Raw genomic sequence first — 23,282 nt, 5'->3', positions numbered from 1 at the left:
TGGAGTGGGTGGGAGTGGATCATAAAAGATTTCATGGAACGACTTCAGGAGAAAGTCCTGGAGGCATGATAATGTCCATGCGCACTTTCCTTGGGGCTTGGAGTGGCATAACCGGGTCAGAGTCCCTCTTCAACAAATTATTTTTAGACTTAACTGAAGACTTAGACGTCAATGATGACTTGTCGCTGGAACAGCTTTCAGTGAAGGACTTTGATCGAACACACCTCAATCTCACAGTTGCTTTTCAGGTGCATCTAGGAGCAATTGCTGCAAGCAGCGGAGTCACCGAACAACCCACATAGGAAGATCAAGAGGGGGATAAGTTACAGATACCAGTCCATGACATTCCCCACAAGTCTGACTCAGGCCGGATCGGGACACACCCAGGTATACTGCCCTCACAGATCCCACAGACCTTGGCCCTTATCAAGGAGGCCATAACCCATCCACGACCATCGATAACCGGTGGTACTCATGCTTGGTTTCAACAATTCCAGACGGGCTCAACAGAGCGGAATCGCACCACGCGAACACAGGACACGGCTGTAGAAAGCACTTTTCTCTCCCACCGTCCCACCGAACTACGATCGCCCTGAAGAAGTTCATTGTGTAATGAATGAAACGCGTTGGCTGGAACACAGTTTTGTCGGATGACTTTGAAAATAAAGAACTGTCTTTTGATACAGCTTCACAAGTGAACATACTTATTGAACTTACCACCTGGGTAGTGCATCACTCCAAAGTCTGGTGTACATTCCCAACAAGGCTTAAACACTATCTGTTATGGGGAAACATCCTTTAAACCTGGAAAAAACTTCTTTGAAAAAATAGACTGGGAATAGATCCGGATCCTCATCTACTGCCGCAGAAAGAAAGGAATTTAATTACAGTACCTGCACAAGATACTGCCCAAAAACCATTAACTGTGGAAATACCCATCGGTCTCACATTCTTTTTCATCAATTATACAGTATTTTAGTATTTTAAATATTATGAATATTTGTATTTTCCGGACTTAGGCTGCAAACAGTATGTGATCCACAGCTAAACAAAATTGTCTATGCAGGGTCACAGGTGTAGGAAATAACAGCTGCCTGATCCGAGTGGCATGTGCTGGTTCCTCTCAGATGTGCCAAGCTTCTGTTCAACTAAGTTTTGAAGAAGCAGTTATGGGATTCAACCCAAACAACCGTTTGCCACCTATATGGCCTTATCGTTTACCTACTGTCAGGTCTTTGAACAGTTAGTGGTTTTGGGCAGTATCTTGTGTTGTGAATGTAATTTACCACTTGCATTCCAGGAAAACAATCCTGATACATTTAATCTGACTGACATTAGTCCTTTCGGCACTTGTCTGTAGTGGTGGTGATATTAGGCAATGAAGGATAACTGAGGTTGAGACCATGGTTCAGTATGGAACTGTAAATAACACTCCATAATATCAGTTAATAGGCTCTTCATGCTTCACAGATTTGCAGGCCTAATCTGAAAGAGTTTTGTGAGATTAGGGGTGAAAAGGTCCCGATCCCTTACTAGCCGTATATTGAGCAATAAATCTCGTTATAGACTTGCCCTTGACAGGGGGAAACCCCTAACCCCTAATGTAGATAAGGTTAAAAAAAGTTGTCAGGGCAAGAGTGGTTTCTCGTACTCTTTTAGGAAAAAATTCCAATCAGACAATGGTTCATTTTGTTGGTTGTTTATAAAGGTGTTGTCACTTTGTCCATGAGAGTGAGTAAAAAAGACAAACTAACAGCCAACACGTTTCAACCCTTTACACGGCCATCTGGCCTGGGGCTTCCTCCAGGCTGTAATTACAATCATGGTGAAACAAAGATTTGGGTGGTGTGCATCACCGTGACAGAGAGGAAGGAGGATAGTAAGATCGGTAGTAAAGAAAAAAGAAGGAAAGAAAGAAAAGATATTAGGGAAAGGTAAAGTGGGAGGTGAATTGTTAGTTTTTTAGAGATAAAAAGAAGGGGGGGTTTGGGGGGGTGGAGTGGCAACATGATGAACAGCGTACGGTAATTTGAACAATAATATACAAAGTAATTGATCACAGTAGATTGAGAGAGAAACCAACGCGAGAGACAGAAAAAAGAATGGAAAAAGAAGACATGGAAAGACCATGGGGGAATATAGAAAGATAGATAGAAACACAGGATGGAAGCAGGAAGCATTTAGGGCAAATAGCATTTGTATCAAATTATTACACATATGGAAAATTTCAATTTGAAACGAATCATTCGAAAATATATGTCAGTATACAAGTACATCAAACGGAGAAAAGTCCATGTTTCAGCACAACTAATGCTAGCCTCTAGAACAGTCCAGAGCAGGCCTGTGGAAGAAACCTTATCTCCACCTGAGTGGGCCCTAATGTCCTCACTAGATCTTTTTTCATCAGCGCTTAGCAGAATTTCATACATAGGACAATCCAATGTGAATGAATGCATTTCTAACAGCTCTGCACTGTGTCTGCCCCACAAACACCTCAAACTACAGCTTGTCTAATTGGTTTTCTTGGTTCTGCCAATAAAAAAACTAAGCACCCTCTTGGATTTCAGTCTTTGTACCCACGCCTACTCCTGTGAAGGATGAGGTAGAAGAAATAAAGGCAGCAAGGCAACTGTCTCGTCCACATGAAAGACAGTTACAACCTTAGGCCAAACAAAATGCACAGGTGCACAATAACAATTTGCCTGAGAATAACATAGTATAACAAAGCTGAACTGAGATAGCCTGTAGCTCACTTAGCATTTGGAGTTAAAAGAAATCAAAAAGACAGTCTTCAATGTCAATCTTGCATGGTAGTTCAATCAGCAGTGCCTTCTAAAATGCCCAAACTAAATTTTAGTCCCTCCGAAGAACCACAAATGGGGCTCAGACATGTGTCAAACATTTGAACAAATCTACCCACAGCGAACCAGTAAAGCTCATCAGACCAGCAGGCAACTTTGCACAATACCAACCATCAAATCTTACACAACTAGTGACACAGAAAAACACGTGAACCAGCCTACTCCCAATAGGTCCATCCCCTCTGCGGAATAACAAGCAAAAGTCTGCACCACACATAAATTGATTAGACAGAGGGTTGTTTCACACCTAGAGTAAGAGTGGAATTCTACGCCCCAAGTTCAAAGAGACTCAAATTTCTCATGAAAGTTGCCACCAGGATTGGGATGGAGCACTTGAACTCTCGTGTACAAGAGGCAGAATACATCTTCCAGAGCATCCTGAGGGGAAAGTTTAAGCTGCACTCTGCTTTGGCTATGAAGTACAATTGAAAGGTGCCCAAGTGCATTAAAACCAAAAGCACCACCTCAGGATGAAAGCTCCCATTGGTAGTCCTCCATGCAGAACCTCCTAAAAGTATCCTCTGTCTCTGTCAATACGACTGCTAAGTGATGCACCACTGGGTCTCAACAGCGCAAGTCCACAAGTGAAGAACTTTTTAAGCAGATGAATCTGGACTTCACACTGCACAGCTTGCGCAAATGACGTACTAGAGTGTTGTTGTTGGTGAGTACTTTAACACACTTTTACCACTTGAAGGGAGGAAGGTTTTCAGGGCTAGGTCAATAGGCAGAACTTCCAACAGATTGAAATGCATTTTCTGTTATATGGACAACCAAAGTCCCCGGATTGTTGTGTTCCTGATAAAGGTTCACTGGCTGGCGGAAGAAGCATCTGTCAACAGGCTCATATAAGCAGGCAGAGGGCAAAGCAGCCTTCCCACTGAGAAACTGGGGTCTAGCAGCCCCTTCTGCCAACAGTTATCCTTAGTAGTGAAGACAATGGCACACCAGGCACCATTACAATAACCTCATCATAAACCATTCCAGGGACAAGCAGGTTAAAAGAAACAAATATCTCCAGAAGCCAACACAATGTGAGTACTAGAAGAGTCACCAGTGGACAAAACATCAGCATCCTTATCCAAATGTCCAGAAGCTTAGGGTTTGGGGAAAGGCTCTTATGAGGTTTGTGTAGACACTGGACACTGAATGAAGATTGACACAGTTCTGTCTCTGGGTGGGACTTTCAATCCTTCAGCATTGTGGCGGCCATGTTTTAAACCCCAGTGAGGGTAAAGCCTGTTGTGAAGAAATAAGGTCAGGCTACGCGACCCTTACTCCCACTCAAATGCCTGTGGCAGGCATTTTTAGAGGAGAAGCGTTCCTCATATGAAACTATAGATTATTCAACATGTGGATAAAATGACATGATCTCAAGAAACCATTTGCTGGGAAGCTTCAATTGCAACCTGTATAATATTCAACGCACTTATGCAAGTCCAAAGGCAGAAAGACTTGCACTGGGGCAGCACCATGACTTTGGCTTTTCTCAGAAAATAATTCAGTACCCTCAAATCTAAGAATGGCCACAGGCCACCATCGTTTCTAGGTACTAATTCAGAGTGTAAATAATACATCTGACCTCATAGCATAGTCAGTACCACCTTTATGGTTCCCTTGCAGATTAGGGACAAAATGTTTGACATAAAAAGTAGCAGAGAAGAGAGAGCTGGAAAATTACAGAGAGTATCGTGGAAAAGCAAGGTGCAATCTCGAAAGACCACCTGAGGATTCCATATGTCCAAGGTAAAATCCCTCCAGATTTCAGAAAGGGCGACACCTGTCCACAGACTGGATGAACATGTTCTCTGATGGCCAAATTAAAGACGTTTTGCAGACACAATTATGGCATATAAGAGCAGAGGACTGACACAGCTGCCACAGACACCCTTTGGCATCATCCATTACTTCAGTTCCGACAAACGTAACTGGGCTGGTTACAGTTATTGCCTCTGCCTAGAAGGCAGTGCCCTAAAGAAGCAGTGAAGCCAACATAATTGTTGGTGGACCTGCCCAACAGGCAATGCTAGGCCAAGGTAGCTAGCCCTGTACTGTTGGAATTGTTCCAATAAGGAGTTGGCCTCTTAACCAAAGAGCTAGTCCTTGCTGAATACCATGGCCACCAAATTTCCTTTGATACCCCCGGAGTTCTCCCTGGAAAGCATTCAGAAATGTCTCACCCTCCTCCTCCTTAGATACAGAAAATAGAAATAAGCCAAGGGTTGTAAAGAGGTCACCCACCCGTGAATTGGGAAGGACCACCCTTGAGGCGATGTGTCAAATTGACAGCCGTTCCCATAGAACATGCACATAGCAAGCGACCAGGTAGCATCCATCACATGCAATTACAATCGAGCACATGCAAGCTTTTCAAAGCGGGTCTGGATGAGTTTTAGGCAACATTTGTGTTGAGCTTGGCTGAAAAAGCGAGGATCACCAGACTGATTAGAGCACAAAACAACAAGTTACTTACCTTCGGTAATGTTCTTTCACAGATTGCCCACCTTTCGAATATCCCCAGGTGTCAGCTGGATCCACATTTTTCAGCATAGCCCAAGCACTGGTAGGTGGCGTCGTGTGGCTCTGTATTAACCCTGCTCTATCCCAGAAGTGACTGCTGGAGCCACATACAGGCGCCACCCCAAGCGTGCTGACATTGTGTTCTTTCTGGACATGGACCGTGCCCTAGGACTCGGAAGCCAAAAATCAATTCTTCGTGCCACTATACAGATCTCTAATCTGGGGCATTTTTAGATGTAAAACAGTCCAATATACAAGACTAGGGAGGCAGGAGGGGTGTGTGAGGAATCTCCAGTTAGAGTATCCACAAGAAAGAGCGTTGTAAAGTAAGTAACTTGTCCTTCTGATGGATATTCTTAACTGCAGATTCCTCATCTTTAGAGTAGATACCAAATCAGTATCTCTGCTGGTGGTGGGTCTGTGGAATCACTGACCAAAAAGTCCTGCAGTACCAAATGGCCAAAATGCTCTTGCCGTTGGACCTCACTGTCAAGCCAGTAGTGCTTAATGAATGTGTGCGCTGAAGCTCACGCTGCAGCTTGACAAATAACTAGGACAGGCACGCGGCATGCCAACGCAGTCGTAGCAGCCTTGGCCCTGGTGGAATGGGTCTTCAATCCTTCTGGAGATTTCTCCTTTGCCAACCTGTAGCAGATCTTAATTAAGAGGGCTCTCCTACTGGACAAAGTTCTTTTCTGCACTGCCTTGACTTTCTTTTGTCCTGGAGAGCCTCACAAAGAGCTGATCGTCCACCAGCTGGTCTTTAGTACAATCGATGTAGAAGCTCAGCACTCTTAAGGTCTAAACGATGACATCTCTCTCCTTTCTAGGAGTGAAGTGGGGAAAAGAATTTCAGGAAAGTGATGGACGCACTAATGTAAAAGGAAGTTACAACTTTCAGTAGAAAGCCGCTATAGACCTCAGCACTAGTTTGTCCGGGAAGGCGGTGGTGTAAGGCCATGATAGAGCTTGAAGCTCACTGACATGATGAGCTGAAGTTATTGAGATGAGAAAGAAAGTCTTCGGAGCCAGGAGACGTTGAGGACAACTTTGCGACAGCTAAATAGGGAAGCACAAATGAAAAGTTAGGACCAAATGAAGGTTCCACTGTGGCATAATGAAAGGTTGAGGAGAAATCATATAGACCAAACCTTTAAGAAATCGAATGACAACAGATGATTTGAAGGACAGTTGGTTAGGTAAATGTAAAAAGGGCCCACTATCCCCACTACAATTCCTTGCTGGGGTAAAGGCAAAACAAACAACAAGACGGGTTCATATTTCGGGTGCCTCACCATACCACAAACTTCTCCAAGCATAAACAGACTTTGCAGAAGGGGTGTAAGGCCATTCCCTGCTGCTACAACAAAAGATACTCCTGGAGCAGCATCCTGATCAGAGGACAGATGCACATGCTCCGACTTTGAGGACCATACTCTCCTGGTCCAACCCGGAGCCGCTAGGATGGCTTGGATATGACCACTCCAGATCTTCAGAACACTGGTCAGGAGAAGGTGCAGGCAGGAAGACATTCAGGATTACCATGCTCCAAACCAGGTGGAATGAATCTCCAAGAGATCCTTCTGGGAAACTCCAGCGCATAAAAGACCAGACATTGCACATTCTCTGCTGGGCTTAGAGATCGAGCCGGAGTTCTCCCCATTGCTGGAAGATGTCTTGTGTTACCTCCAGGACTAACAGCAATTTGTTATCTGGGGACAGGGAGGTCTGCTGTCCTTGCAAGATTGTACACAGTCTGCCAGATCCCCTACCCCAAAAGGACTAGGATACATAAGTGAAAGGCCATGATGCTGCCTATAATCAAAACCCCTAATAATGCTTCCGAAGGGGTAATATTTTTGGGGCACTGCAGGTGTGGAAAGACCAAGGGACTGTCCAAACTTTCTTTGAAGTTTTCAAGGGCGGAGCCTGACTTCTCTCCAAAAAGGCTGGAGCCATCAAAAGTCCGGAGCACCAAGTTAGTTCCAAAAGCTCCACCTAAACAGTCTGTTGTGATATATTTAGCGGAGTCCTAGTCATCTTGAACAGTCTGCCAATGGTGCGGAATTCCTCTGGGACTGCTCGAAAAATCATTCCCCAAAATGAATGGGAATACCTACCCAACAGACAATGTCCACTTTTCAAATGCTTCAGTCCTTTTTGACTGTCTAGGGAGGGTCACATGAAAAGAATTAGGATTAACCCTGTTAGGATGATTATACTACCAGGTTCTCAGGAGTAGAGTGCTGCATGCATGTAGGTGTCATTTGGGCTATGTTGAATTACAGAAACGCTGCATATGAGGTTTGTTCCGGCTGTAAACCTACCATGAGGATGTTTGCTTTCACCTAGACTGAAGATAATTTCTTTCAAGTCCAGAACTTCATCCGCTTGTCTAAAGACTACCACAAATAAGGCGGACTCTCCTGTGGAAGGGCAAGGTGGAGAACGCAACCCCGTGTTCGGTGAAGTGTCCAATCCAATGGCCTATTGCAGGTCCAAATAAAAACTGTCATCGTATTGTGGGGAAAACTTCATCCCCATCATCACCAAAATCTGGTTGGCTCTGTTGGGTCCCAGATTCAAAAGTTTGTTGGAGCATTTGTGTGTCACTCCTCAACAAAGGCACTGTCTTCGAGTCAGCATTTACTTGGGTCGAACGTGTCAGATCTGCGCTGGGACACAACCTCGGCCGAGACAGAATTGATTCGGAGTCAGACAAGACTTTGTTTTTAGCGTTGTCCTTGGAGTCGGGCCGGCATCGACGTGGCAGGAACTAGCAAGGATTGCGGTGCCAGGTGTGGGTCTAGGTCCGAACCCCAGAGATGAACTTGAAGTAGATTATGAGGCACAGATGGTGCAGAGGACGGATCCCCCAATAGTAACCCACTGAAAGCCTCTGAGGATCTGTGTGGCCCGAAGCAGCACCAGAGGGAGCGTACAGTGTGCCAAATATTCGAAGCATGGCCTCCTTAAACACCCCAATTTGTTGTGGTGTTATCAATGGCCCAAGCAATACAGAGTGCATCAGGATCAGCTGGAAACTGGTCTTCAACCTCACTCGGAGTAGGTCTGACACCACTTCCTGCAATGTTCAGAGCCTGGCTTTGCTCTCCCAGATTGCCTACAGGTGCATCAAGGCACACTCCTAGCATCACCAGGAGTTGTGGCCCGAACTAAAACACTAGAGACACATCTCAAGAGAGTCTATCAAAGATACTTGTTTGTGACAGTCCCTACAAGGTTTAAACCCTGTAGTTTGAGGAGGGGACACATCCCCTTGCACAACACAGAAAATATGTCAACTGATGAGGAAAGGTCAGGATCTAGCTCCACATCAGCATACAAAGGTGTGGAAAGAAAGGAACTGGTTTTAGTGGCACCTACATGTGGCTCCAGCTGTCAATGCAAGGGCAGAGCAATGTCGACAAGGAGCTTCAAGACACCACCTACAAAAGTGCTGAATCTATGCTGAAAATTCTTCTGGTCTGGCACCTGGGGATATTCTAAAAGGGATATCAGAAAATAATTTTGGATCAGAGGGCACAGGTATGTAGCTGTATCCTACTGGTCTCCTGACAGCAGAGGCAAAAAAGACTTCCCCCCAGGCTGTCATGATTGGGTTTAACGATGTCCCATTCTTAAAGGGCACCAACAGCTGACAAAAAGTGGCTTTAGGCTAGATCATCTCCAATAGCACATTTGATTTGATCTCAGAAGCATGCAGAGGAAATTCCAAAATGACTGACGGAGCAGCTGAATGGCTCTGAACAGCGAGATGGTGCTGAAACTGCCACACTAGATTTCGGGCAAGAGGCCCGAAATCCACCCTGAGAGCTGAAGGCGTATCAGATGGGGTAGGATAGCCTGAAAATGTTAAACATTGCCGTTCAGTAATCTACCATCTGTACGCCATTGGTCGATAGTATAAGAAACTCTGGCTGCAGCTTTTCCAGGACAGGGAAGTTACTCAGAGGAGGAGGATGACACCAAGGTCGAGAAATAGCACAGCCAGCTCCTTCATTGATCCAGAGAAGAGGATCTTTTCCAGCAAAAAAAAAAAGGGCCTTTCCTTTTTATTCCTCTTGCGGGGTTTTTGTGCCAGAAGAAACACTTGGATAATGCTTCCTTATAAGCCACTTAACTTGTGGATAAGGAATGGAATGAGCCAGTGTATCACAAGTCCAAGGCACAAAGAGCTTGGCTATGCTCTCCTTGATTGATTTTTAGTGCATGAAAGCACATATGTCACAAGTCAATAGACCAAGGTCTAACCCCATGCACCACATGCAGATGTGACATTTGGTCAATGGTACTCTGCTTAACTGAATTTGCAAATGCCAACAAAGACAGTTCTGGATTAACATTGGATGGGCACAGAAAAAAAACTGCTAAAGTGCCACTTTGTACATAGGAATTGGTCGTCACAACCGGCAGAGAAGGAGAGCCATGGGAGTAGCTGCTTCGCGTCACCTGTAGGCACCGGGAAGCTATTATGTCAAGAGTCCAAGATCCAGTCTGACAACGGAGGATACCCAAATGGCTGGAAACCTGCAGCAGAAGGTATGCATCAGAATGACATGCAGTGACATATTTTTCATTTACCAAAATCCTCTCCAAGCATTACATTTACAGTGTGTGATGTATCAGCCACACAGTACACTAATCTATAAAACAGTGGTATGTAGAGACCCATCTCAAAGAACATTAATCACACCGTCCATACAGCAACTTAAGAAACATGAACATATTTTAAAAAAAATATATCTTTGGCAAATGTTTGACTGAGCACCTTGTGAGCTTAAATAGAGAGCATAAGGTGTATAATGTTTAAATCTAGCCAATTGGTAAGTTTACTGCTTTGACTTCAGTAAAATACATTTATATCATTTTCTGCATGACCTCAAGAGAGAACAAGTCTCAATGTATAGCGTAATTACATTGTTTATTGACACTCACCTGTTCCATGGCATAGGATGAACTAAAGACACCACTACTACTGCTAGAACTTGCAGAGGAATCTGCAGAACTTCCAGAGGGTGTGCCACTTCCTGATGTCTTAACTGTAAGTGCTTGATCATCGGAGAAGCCCAACTGATGTAGTAATTTCTGATCTCTGTTCACTGTTAGCTAGAAAAAAAAAATCAATTCATTCTTGTCATCTCTGGAAAAAAAATAAACTCAAGAATATGATGTAATTTTCCTTGCACTTACAAGACTATCATTTGCAAATATCTGTATATTATCCATAGGACAGTTCAGTTGCTTAGCTATTTTCCATCGGACGCTCCCCACAGTCTCATTGCTATGGGCCTATAAAGAAAATTAAACAATATTACTTGCCTTATAATATATGTCAAAAAGATACTGAATTTCATTTTACCAGAAAACATACCTCCACAGTAAAAGAATCTTTGGTTGATTCATAGATCACGTTGAGTGTTAAAAGATGTCCATGAAAAGAGGCACCATGAGGTAGAATAGTACGAGGAACCGAATAAAGATCCTTAAAGAGACAATAGTGGAGAAAAAAAACCAATTCATTTAGACGTAAAATGAATAACACATAGAACATGCATTTACTTTGAACAAAACCATTTTAAACAGTTTAAGAGGAGGATTAAACATCTTTTACTGACATATGAATTAGCATTTTTGCAATTGAGAATATCATGCACGCTGAACAAAAGTGGTTTACAGTTCTTATAAAAATGCTACTTCCAATATCTACTGTCCATATTACCTTGATCCTCTAGGGAGATAAGAAATCCACCCACTGAAAGGAGTTCTACTGCATGGAAATCATCTCTCTCAACTGACTGTGCTTAACCTCCCGACACCAGAATCAAGATCGCATGGCCTCTGTAAACTTTGTGATTTTGTTTTGAGTCTGTCAGACAGAAGAACCAACATCTGGGACTCAAAGACACAAGGACCCTCTAAAGGATCACTCACACAAATGGTGCATTTCTAAATTCATTTTAGATTTAACTGAGTTTATTATTTTTATTAACCAAAAAGATTTATAAAAGAATGGTCCAAACAATTAACCTTCTGTCTTTCCAAACTGCCACACATGCAATACCCCAACTAAAAGCCAAGAACATATTTATACAACATTGATCTTGTTTGACCCATATAAACATAGCTATCTTACCTCTTTCTCTAAAGCGATCATTTGAACAGCTCTCATATTATCTAGGGCACAATAGCTCCCTTGGGTCCATTGGCTGATAGTGTGATAAACTAACTGAGTCTTATTCATAGTCTCACCCAAAGTCTTTTAAATATATTGTCAGTTATGGCTAGCACATTTCTAAAAATACCATCTACCCTTCTGATTAATGAGTGCCTAGTGCATGATTAACTGCTACTAAACATTGTGCTATTTATTCCCCTGTCATCAGATCAGGTTAATGTGCTTGGAAATAGGTTTTCCTAGAAGAATAACTGCTAGGGTATGAAGCAGAGGAATGCTGTACACTGCCAGAAAATATGTAACATGGTGTTTTTGCCACCACAGCTCCTCCAAAACCAATTTAATGTCTACTTGTCTAATTTATGAAGATTGTCTGAGGTGCAATACCATTGCATAAATAATTTGCACAGAAAAGGTCAATCCTGCCACACTCCTTTCAGTTTTATGAGCTCTCAAACAGGTTCTCCTGCTCTACTCCAAAAAGCTTTCTACCTAGTTTCCTTTGCTCTGAGCAAATGAGTAGTTCTCTTTTTGGTTTTGCTGTATTCTGTTAGAAGCGTGAATATGTATCCAATAATCAATTAAGTGTTCAGAGCTCTCTATTGTGCCTACTTTTCAAAGCATGTCCAACTAATCCTTTTTATTGTGAGGCATATTATACAAAGCATAACCTTGTCACAGCACCATTTTTCTAACTCTCACAGACATCTGTTTGGAAGAATTAATGCCACTACTTTTTGCACAAGTCCCCTAATTTAAGCACCCATTTTTATTTTATGTGCTTAATCCCTTTTCACGTAAGGCAGGTGTAAAAGCTGAATTGGAACCTATAGCTGCAAAAAGAAACTGGAATTCCGCTAGACGTTACTCTTGCCAACCTACTAAATGTCCATGGTGACGCTAGTGACAGGGAAGAAATACATCGCTCTTGGCCTATAAACTACAAAGTTCAGCTTGCAATCCTGTATTTGTTAACAGCATGTGTTGACAATTTCCACTACTAGTAAGGCTTTCAATTTCCACTTTCAGGGGAGGATTCTGATCTTTGATGAATTACTTTTCACCCCACAACTAGAACCTATTTAGTATCTGTCTGATGATTATGCACACTAACTACCTTGTTTTATACTATTTCTAATATACGTAGTTGATGATATGCTATATATTTTCTGTGCATCGCTTACAGAGAAGTGCACTAATCAAATTGACCACCGATGGTCTTTTGTGGACCTGGAGTTACTTTCTACTGCAGGTCTGTATGTTCAAACCACAGAATCTAATGAAAGCCCTTTCTATGGGAAATATCCGTTATGTCTGGCTACTCTACCACTGGTTACTTATGGTATGATGAATGGTTACCATGCCTCCTCACCAGGGAAAAAATATAAAAGTCGTCACTTGTTTAACAACAATGGAGAGCAGACGCGAATGATAGAGGAAGCCAAGCCTGTCATTACAAAAATACATATGTACTGATAATCATGAACTTCTGACGGAAGGATGCAAAGGCTGTAACAAAGGTATGTGGGGAGGTTATGCAGCTTACTCGGCAGTTAGTACATTTTCATAATTCTTACCCTTTCAACCTTTGCCTTTACCAATGTCATAATTCCAATATCAGCCCAAGGATGTATATTCTACTCCAAAATAACAATAACAAATGCTCTAAGTATTTTGTGTATCTGCAGCCATTTCCTGCGGGGCAGCTAAGGAAGGGGCTCTACTAAAAATAAAACACCTGATAAATGTGTCTAGAAGTTTGCATTGCCTTCCCAATGAGATTAGCCCAAAGGAGGGTTTGAGAGACACCAGTCTATTACTCCAGCTCCACAGGGTCTCAAGCTATACTAATAATCCTTTAGGGCCAAATGTGAACTCTTTTGGGTGCTTGCAAAAATAGCAGCACATTCAACAGTGACATGAAGGATTCCCAACCCATATCTTTGGAATGTAATACAATTTGTTTTGATGAGGAAGGTGGGGCAAAGGGGGGAGGGGGTCCACAATTTCTCAGGTCTGTAATCTGGGTAACCATCAGAAAGACATGCAGTGACAGATTTGTCACTTACCAAAATCCTCCCCACCATTACATTTACAATGTAAATTTATCAGCCACAAACTACACAGCTCTCTAAAACAGTGGTACACAGAGGTCCTGCAACTTGAGAAACACACATACATTAAAAACAAGCAATGGTAAATGCATTAGGTTTTGCTTTGTGATTAATAAGCTGTTTTTTGTTGTAAATTGTAGGTTTCCGAGTAGTTGTAAAATATAAGTTATAGAAAGTCTGTTAAAGTGTTAGGAGTTGCATATGTACAAAAAGGCAATATATTGTGCTGTTACTAGTGGTATAGTGCGGGCAAGTGATAGCAAAAGTTTGAAAAATGAAATGAAAGTGGGGAATAATAGAATGAATTGATGTAATAGCAATATTATGAATTTAGAGGAGTTCTGAAACCGTGTGGCCCCGGTGCCACTGCACCTGCTGCACCATTGGAATCATGACCCTGTTGTCTGCAAAGTAAATGCACTTAAAAATGCCCGTTTAGTTTTACATTTTAGCAATGATCTGGGCTTGTAGGGTCCCTAGATCTTTAGGCTCCAGTGCTACTGCACCTGCTGCAGCATTCACATCAAGCCCCTTTTTACCTGCAATTTAACTGCAATTGCGTTTGCCTATATAGTAGTAAAATATAGCAATATTAGAAATTTAGAGGCGTTCTGACAACTTTTGGACCCAGTGTCACTGCACCTGCTGCACCATTCAAATCTTGACCCTGTTGTCTGCAGGGTAACTGCACTTGTGACTGCCTGTTTAGTATTAAAATATAGAAATAGTCGGTGTTTAGTGGGGTGCCTAGAGCTTTTGGTCCTGGTGCTACTGCACCTGCTGCACCATTATTACCCTATTGCCTACAATATAAATGCACTTGTGACTGTCTTGTGGGTTTAGTGGGGTCCCGAGAGCTCCTGACCCCAGTCACTGCACCTGCTTCACCATTCAAATCAAGTCCCTTTTAACTGCAAGGTAACTGCAATTGTGACTGCCTGTTTAGTAGTCAAATATAGCAATATTATGTGTTTAGAGGAGTTGTGACAACTTTTGGCCATGGTACTACAGCACCAGCTGCATCATTTAAATCATGACCCTGTCGTATGCAAGGTTACTGCAGTTGTGGTTGCCTGTTTAGGGATAAAATATAGCAATAATAGGTGTTTAGTGGGGTGCTTGGAGCTTTTGGTTCCGGTGTCACTGCACCTGCTGCACTTACTGAAATCATGACCCTAGTACTTGCTAGATAACTAACTGCACTTATGACTGCCAGTTTAGTAGTCAAATATAGCAATGTGTTTAGAGGAGTTCTGACAACTTTTAGACCTGGTGCCACTTCACCTGCTGCACCATTCAAATAATGACCCTCTTGCCTGCCAGATAACTGCACTTGTGACTGCCTGTTTAGTTGTAAAATATATCAATATTTGGTGTTTAGTGTAATTAAGACAACTTTTGGCCCCAGTGCCACAGCACCATTGAAATCATATCCATGTTGTCTGCAAGGTAAATGCACTTGAAACTGCCTGTTTAGTTTTACATTTTAGCAATAATCTGGGTGTAGTGGGGCCCTAGAGCTTTTGGCCCTGGTGCCACTGCACCTGCTGCACCATTCAAATCAAGTCCCTTTTAAGTGCAAAGTAACAACTGTGACTGCCTGTTTAGTAGTCAAATGTAGCAATATTATGTGCTTAGAGGAGTTCTGACAACTTTTGGGTCCGGTGCTACAGCACCTGCTGCACCGTTCAAATCAAGACACTGTTGTGTGCAAGGTAACTGCCCTTGTGTGGCTGCCTGTTTAGTAGTCAAATATAGCATAGCTCTTGTATATTAACTTTATTTTTAACATGCAATGCTTACTATAACATTTAGAATTTGATCATAATGATCAAATAGATCAAGTTGAAAATATCAATCCGATAATGCCTACAATGTGCAAAGAAAGGTACTGAGGCATGAATAGGCAATGCCACAAACGTTCTAAGGCTAAATTATTTGACAGTGAATGGGGCTTAAACAGTGTGAACAGTTTTAGTAGAAGTATGGTAAATGTGGGCAGCCAGGTAAGTTAATTAAAAAAAAAACACAAAAGCAAATAAACACAGTAATTCAGCGCAGGGAACTGATAAGAGCCCCCTTTTAAGATATTTATTTATTTTATTTTTAAAGTTTTGTATAGTGCAAACATGACCACCGAGGGTATCAGAGCGCTTTACAGATTATGCATCACAAGGTAATTGTTGTAATTATCCCTCTGCCTCTCCCCTTGGTACCTTCCTTCCACCCCTCCTCTTTCCCCATTGTTAGTATGCCCGGGAGCTCACCTTAGAATGTTGGAGGAGTGTGCTTCCAGAGAGCAGATGACCTGAATAAAGATACCTCTCACCTTGTCTCCTGCTTCCGTGTCATACTCTGGAGTTATTTACAACACTGGAAACGATCCTGCATGGGGGCAGAACAGGTAATCTGCCCCTTTTCTATGCTCTCTCATACAGATGATAAAGCAGAGCCTCGATCTTCAATGAAATTGTACTTCGATGCAGTGCTATTCGGAGTTGCTTGTCAACTTTTCTCCACATCTACGTGTTGACCTACGATCTTCCTGGCTTGGTTGATTTTACTCACTGGAAGTTTATGGCAGCCGGATCGTTCGTGGTGCCTCCTCGGATGTGAGGGGCCGTATTTTTGCCGCAGTTCACCTTCTTTAGTGCGCCTTTTGACATCTAGCTCCCTGGTGGGCCCTACTGACTCAGTGTAGCCTCTCCTTTGTGCAACCCGCAGCTTTCGACGAGCCCTATTATTGGCTGCCCGGGTGAGCTACTGTCTTCATTGGGGACTTTGGAGCATGTCTCCGCTGGTCGAGGATCCCCGCAGCACCTTGCAGCTTTGGAGTTTCTGGTTCTGGCACCGGAGTTCCCTGGGGGCTCTACAGTCTGCAGCGCAGTCTCTCCTTGGAGTGTTTGGCGGCTTGTGACGACCTCTACATTTGGCTGTCTGGGTGAGCTTCTGACTTTCATCAGGGTCATCGGAGCGTATCTCCGTTGCAGAGTGCCTCCGCAGCGCCCTGCAGCTTGCAGCACCACCTTCGCGGCTCCAGGCGGGCCTATGATCTGCGTTGACTTTCTCCTCACCCGGGGATTCTCTCATCGGCGCACGGTAACAGCGGCGTTTGCCTGCGTTACTACTGCTGTCCCTTCCGGCGCCTCTGCCTCCCCCTGACGTGCATCCTGGGCGTCTCCTACCACGCCTACCGCTGACTGAACCTACCCTGGATCTCCTCATCGTCGGCATCGCTGTAGCTGGCGGCTCACGAGTCTGATTAGCGTGGAGGTGTCGTTGGCTGCGATATTCTACTCGTCAAATAACACGGTGAGGTGCTCAGCGTTGCGCAAGCAGCACATTCTCCTACATAATCTGGGTGTTCATGGTCGCAACGTGTACAAGACCCTGCCTGAACCGGAACTAGAAGAGGAAGATTATCTTGTTGCATTTGAAATCACTCTGTTAAAGTTAGGAAACCACTTTGGCGATAAAATAAATGTCTTAGAACATCAAATTTTTCAACCGGGCTCAAGGCAAGAATGAATCTGTTAAAAACTATATTGCGGCGTTAGGAGGCCTAACCCAACGGTGTGACTTTGAGGAACTCAATGACTCCCTCATACGAGATCAGTTAGTTAGATGCACGAGCAACAGTAGGATTCAAGAAAAGTTATTGTCCAAAAATCCTACATTGGAGGAAGCTATCTCCATAGCCCAATCCATTGAACATACTGCCAAATGCATGCAAGAGATAAAAGTAACAGAGGAAGTAGTGGCTACAGTACAGGTAGAAGTGCCTACCAACTATGTAATGAAAGTCAGAAGTAAAGGGGAACTACCCAACAAACTTATAAAGGAACATTCTGGCCTCAAATGCTACAGATGCGGAAGCAATAACCATTTAGCCAACAGTCCTTTTTGTACGACAACGCAATGCCCACTGCAAGAAGTGCAATAGAAGAGACCATTTGGCCAGAGTGTGCAGGGATGGAGGTAGCAGCCAAGTTAAAGCAGTTAATGCTGGAAGCGATGAACAACTCAAGTTTGTTTTTCAAGTGAAAAGCTCATGTGGAGGTTTTGTTGCAGAGTACCCTAAATGCAATATTCTACTCAATAACAAAGCTATTGAAATGTTTGAGGACTCCTGTTCTCCTTTTACATTGCTAAATGTGGAAGATTACAAGAAAATTCTGGGAGATCAGGTCATGGTGATAAATAAACCAGATATTACACCACATGGTTACACTAAAGATCCTATTCCCCTGGTGGGCATGTTGGAAGCGCAAATAAACTTTAAAGGTAGGTCCACGGTAGGAAAGGTGTATCTTGAGAGTACAGGGTCTAACCTTTTAGGGAGGAAACATCAAAAGAAGCTTGGCATTGTACTCGATCCCAATAAGAAGGAACCAGTCATCCTGGTCGAAGACGTTGACTTGGAGAAATCTCTCTGATGAATTTCCGTGTCTTTTTTCCGAATAACTAGGGCTTTTGAAACAATACCAACATAAAATAAAGATCAGACAAGGTGCTAAATCTGTTGTCCACAAAGCTCACCAAGTTCCTCTTCTTTTAAGATAGCCACTGAAAACTGAACTAGACAAACTGTGCCATTTAGGGGTCATTCAACCTATTGATGACTCGGCGTAGTTAGCTCCCATCGTTATCGCTTCGAAAGCTTCAATGCAAAGGCATCCGCCTTTGCATTGATTACGCAGCCTCAATGAGAATATTTGGGTTGAGCATTTCCCCCTCCCCAACATCAACGAAATTCTGAGCACAATGGGAAAAGTCAAATTCTTCTCTTTTATTGACCTATCCATGGCGTACTACCAGGTTGAACTTCACCCGGAGTCCAGGCCTTTGACCGCTTTCTCCTCCCCATTTGGCACGTACATGTTCAGAAGGATGCCTTTCGGCCTTGCTTCAGCTGCCGCTGTTTTCCAAAAAATGATGCAGCAAGTGCTGGATAGCATCCCGAACAGTATGTGTTTCCAGGACGATGTTTTAGTCAAATGAAGATTAGCACAACTCTGTTCAGAAAAGTATGTGCTAGACTGTCTGAAGCTGGGTTGACTGTAAAGCGTGATAAGTATAAGGTCAATGTAACAGAAGTAGATTACCTGGGGCACAAACTCTCATTTGAAGGGATCAGGCCTAAACATAGCTAATTCAAGCAGTGAAAGATGCACCATTTCCCTCGAATAAAGAAGAACTCAAGTCCTTCTTAGGCCTGATTGAGTATATGGCGAAATTCATTCCAAGGTTCTCAGAGAAATGTGAAAGTTTACGACAACTTTTGAAGCCTAAACAATAATTCAAGTGGGAGGGAAAACACAGACTTTAAACAGTTTTAAACAGGAAATCATTGGATCTCGTGCTCCCGGCCACTTCGACCATAAAAAGAAAACTATCCTAAGCACCGATGTCTCGAACAAAGGTCTGGGAGCAACCCTATCACAGAAAAGGGAAGGGGGTAAGACCATTATTGCGTTCGCCTCCCGCACCCCGAGTCAATCGGAACGGAATTATTCCGTAATCGAGAGAGAAACCCTAGCATGCTACTGGGCCATTATTCATTTAAAATTTTTCCTTTGGGGGACAAAATTCACGATCCGAACAGACCATAAACCCTTAACATACATCTTTTCTTCTAAACAAGTACATTGCGAATCCCGTAGAATAGCAAAATGGGTTCTGGGGTTGGAGAATTTCTGCTTTAGGATTGAATACCTGCCGGGACAGGAAAATGTGGTGGCAAATTTTTTACCAAGATCACCCCTCACAGTAAACCACAAAGAGGATTCTTTAGATGCTCCCATTCTATCCATCCATCTTCCTTCTTTCACCAAGGAGGAGTGGGACGAAGAAATGAAGGACTCTAAAATGAATTCATTAAAAAGTTTAATAATCAATGGTTGGCCAGAGAAATGCTGCAATGTCACGGATGAGATGAAGGAGTTTTGGGAGGTTAGAAATGAACTAACCATCATTGACGACAAAGTTTACCGCAACAGGAAAATTGTTCCACCCGAGGCCCTTAGAGATAAAATTATAGACCTTGCCCATAAGGGACACTAAGGGAGAAGTATTACCAAAAATAAGGTCAGGAATAGCTTTTGGTTCCCGAAACTGGACTCGATGGTGGAAATAAAAGTGAAGGAGAGGATCAGTTGCGCTAGAAGCAACAAAACAAAAATCTTACACAAGGTTCTCTTATCCCCAGTAGAAGTACAGGAAACACCATGGACAAAACTGGCAATGGACATAATTGGTCCAATGGAGGCATTAGGGCCACAAAAAAGGTTTATGTTCGTGCTGGTAGACTACACCTCACACTGGGTTAATGTCAGATTCACTTCTTCCACCACAACCAACAACCTTATCACATTTCTAAAATCTGTCTTCTCATTCGAAGGAATACCAGCGGTCCTAGTAACCGACAATGGGGTGCAGTTTACCTCAGATGAAATGAAGTCTTTTCTAAAGGACTTTAACATCAAGCACGAAAAGACTGCACTCTACTGTCCCAAGGCAAATGGGTTAGCAGAAAGGGTGAACCGCATGATTAAGGAACATAGCCAACTGGCAATCACCAATGGGTTTAACATAGATGATTCCCTTAGAGACTGTTTATGGGCCAATCACACAGCACCTAACCTCGTCAGCGGAATTTCTCCTTTTGTGGCCCTAAGAGAGAGAGAGCCTGGCACCAAATTAAACCCCCTCTGGCTAGATGGGGGAAAAACCGTAGTCTACAACAGCAGGGAGAGTCATCTGAAAGTCCAGCAGCACCAAGCCAGTTACAAAGATTGGTATAACAGGAACATGGGGTGAAAGAACTTAACCTCAAAGTTAACAACCCGGTGGTGGTAAGGAAGCCCACTCATGTACAGGTGGAACAGAGCAAATGTTTCCCTCCACAAAATGTTAAGAGTTCAGGGAAAAATGTGGTGCAGTTGGAGGATGGACAAACTTGGGGCAGGGACAGACTTGCTACGTAGAACCTTAATTATCTCCTTTTTTCCAATGTTTGCTTGTTATTCTATGGGTAAGGAGATGTGTTGTAATTATCCCTCTGCCTCTCCCCTTGGTACCTTCCTTCCACCCCTCCTCTTTCCCCATTGTTAGAATGCCCGGGAGCTCACCTTAGAAGGTTGGAGCAGTGTGCTTCCAGAGAGCGGATGACCTGAATAAAGATACCTCTCACCTGGTCGCCTGCTTCCGTGTCATACTCTGGAGTTATTTACAACAGTAATAAGCATACAAAACAGAATAACCAAGACTACAAATTCAAAGACAAAATTGTCCAGCAATCTCGTGAAGGCACAGCAAAACACATCATAAACAGATCACAGTCTAGAATTGTCTGACCGACTCATGAACAAGGTGGCTGGGGAATAGTCAACGGGTATGGACCCAGAATCAGAGGAAAGAGCCAGGCTAAGGCATAAATGTCTTCATCAGTAGCCCTTTGACTTCTTTTTTGAAGATAACAGAAGATGGGTGGACACTGACTTCAGGGGGAAAGGAGTTCCAGATCCTCGGAGCCATCCTGGAGAAGGCTCGGTTATAGGTCTTTTTTTCTTAAAATTTGAGGTTTAAGCAAAAAGGAAGCTGGCGCTTATGGAGGCTCTAGAACCACAGGAGAGTTCCAGTTTCTGCGCAAGGTACAACAGCGTCTTGAAGTGGATGGCTTTGTGAGCCATGCATGTAATTTTTAGCTGTATCCGAGCTTCATAAGGCAGCCAATTCAGTTCCTGCAAGTCCACGGAGATGTGGTGGTATTTTTTTGTGCCAGTTAAGAGCCACGCAGCGGAGTTGAGGGTAGCCCTAAGATGAGCCGTCCTAACTCTGGGCAGGCCACAAAGTGTTGCACTACCATAGTCCAGCTAGGAGATCACTAATGCTTGAACTGCAACCTTTAGGTCATGAGCAGGGAGGAGGAGTTTGAGCTTCCTAAATTTGGCTGAGTTGGAAGTTCGCTCCTTTGGTGAGGGAACTGATGTGCTTCTGCATGTTCAGGCTTTTGTCTAGAATGATGCCCAGAGATGATGCAGAATCTACAAGGTGCGGTCTGCAGTTAAGGGCAGTCAGCTGATTCAACCATTGCTCCATTATGAGGGATAGGTTGTGGGGTGAGATTAGTAGGAATTCCATTTAAAGAGCATTTAGCTTCAGGTGATCGCATGTCAGCCATCTTTGTGTTTCCAGCAGGACTGAATTGAGGGACTGGATGTCTTCGGGGGAGGCGATCTTCAGGTATATTTGGGTATCGTCCGCACACATATGATAGCAAATGCTGGATGGTTTTACGATTTCTGTCAGAGGCTCCATAAACAGGTTAAAGAGTGTGGGGTACAATGCTGACCCTTGTGGCACCCCCAAGGTGACTAGTGCAGGGTGGGACAAGGATTGGTTCTCCTTGAAGCTTTGGGAACTGTTCTGAAGGAAGGACGAGAACCAGCTTAATACCGGTCCAGACAGCCCGTACCTGTGCTCTAGAAGGTCAATTAGGTGATCATGTTTGACAGTATCAAATGCTGACGAAAGGTCCAGAAGGATCAGTAAGCACGACTCATTGTGATCCAGCATTCTAAGCGCATCATCCACGATGTGCGTAAGTGCTGACTCTGTACTATGCACCTGGGCGGAAACCAGATTGGCGTTGATCCAGGAGTTGGAAATGGTCAATGTGATGGCAAAATTAGGCAAGCGAACGGAAAGGAGAGGTTTAGAAGAAAGACTGGTGCTCACTCACTCATCTCACTTAGAGGTAATAGCTACCAGGAAAGCCGTCTTGAGAGTGAGAAGACGTAAGGACAATTATGAAGGAGCTCAAAAGGAGCACACATCAGATAGGTCAAGACAAGATTTAAGTCCCATTGAGGCATTATGAAAGGCACGGGAGGAAACGTGTGCGTAATGCCTTTCAGGAAACGGTTAACAACCAGGGACTTAAAGAGAGAAGGCTGATCTGGAAGCCTTAGGAAGGCGGAGATGGCCGAAAGATAACCTTTGATAGTGGCCAGAGCAGAGCCCTGCTGGGCCAAAGATAGTAGGAACAGAAGGACCTCATAAGAGGGGCAGAAAGGGGATCCACAGACTTTGCTGTGCACCATACCGTCTTAGTGGAGGGACGCCTGGCAGCCAGAATGACATCACAGACTTCGGGAGGAAGATCGAAAGCTGTCAACTGTTGCCGCTCAATCTCGACGCATGGAGGTGGAGGCTGGACAGGTTCGGTGGAGGACCGTCCCCTGCTGCTGCGAAAGAAGATCCTCCCGAAGAGGCAGACAGATCGGGGGATGGATCGCCATGCTAAGTAGCTCGGGATAAGAGTATCTTCGTGCCCAATCCGGAGCCACAAGGATGACTTGGGCCCGGTCACGCCGAATCTTCTTCAGCACTCTGGGCAGAAGTGGTATAGGCGGAAAGGCGTACAACAGATTGCAACTCCACTCGCGACGAAAAGTGTCGCCGAGCGAGTGCCGCATTCGAAATTCGAATGCGCAGAACTGATGACATTGCACGTTCTCTTCGGTGGTGAATAGATCTAACCTAGGCTCTCCCCACTGCAGAAAGAGACCTTGCTCCACCTCCGAG

The 23,282-nt window shown here is 43.8% G+C and overlaps 1 protein-coding gene across 4 annotated transcripts in view; it reads right to left on the bottom strand.

Annotated features, from left to right (window-relative positions):
• The window catches only part of USP24 (ubiquitin specific peptidase 24), a 2,082,369-nt gene that overhangs the window by 1,559,709 nt on the left and 499,378 nt on the right, over nt 1-23,282 (bottom strand). For all 4 annotated transcript variants that reach the window (XM_085602520.1, XM_085602518.1, XM_085602517.1 and 1 more), the window contains exons 25-27: nt 10,777-10,887; nt 10,596-10,694; nt 10,341-10,511 (exon numbers count right to left, since the gene is read on the bottom strand). In XM_085602520.1, the coding sequence (XP_085458646.1) occupies nt 10,341-10,511; nt 10,596-10,694; nt 10,777-10,887 (381 nt within the window). The remainder of the gene's footprint in view (nt 1-10,340; nt 10,512-10,595; nt 10,695-10,776; nt 10,888-23,282) is intronic.

This window comes from Triturus cristatus, chromosome 4_2 (genome assembly GCF_964204655.1).
Source record: "Triturus cristatus chromosome 4_2, aTriCri1.1, whole genome shotgun sequence".
In the NCBI taxonomy this organism is placed as follows: Eukaryota; Metazoa; Chordata; class Amphibia; order Caudata; family Salamandridae; genus Triturus; species Triturus cristatus.
The sequence above is the reverse complement of the archived record's forward strand: the minus strand, read 5'-3'. Positions and strand labels throughout refer to the sequence as shown.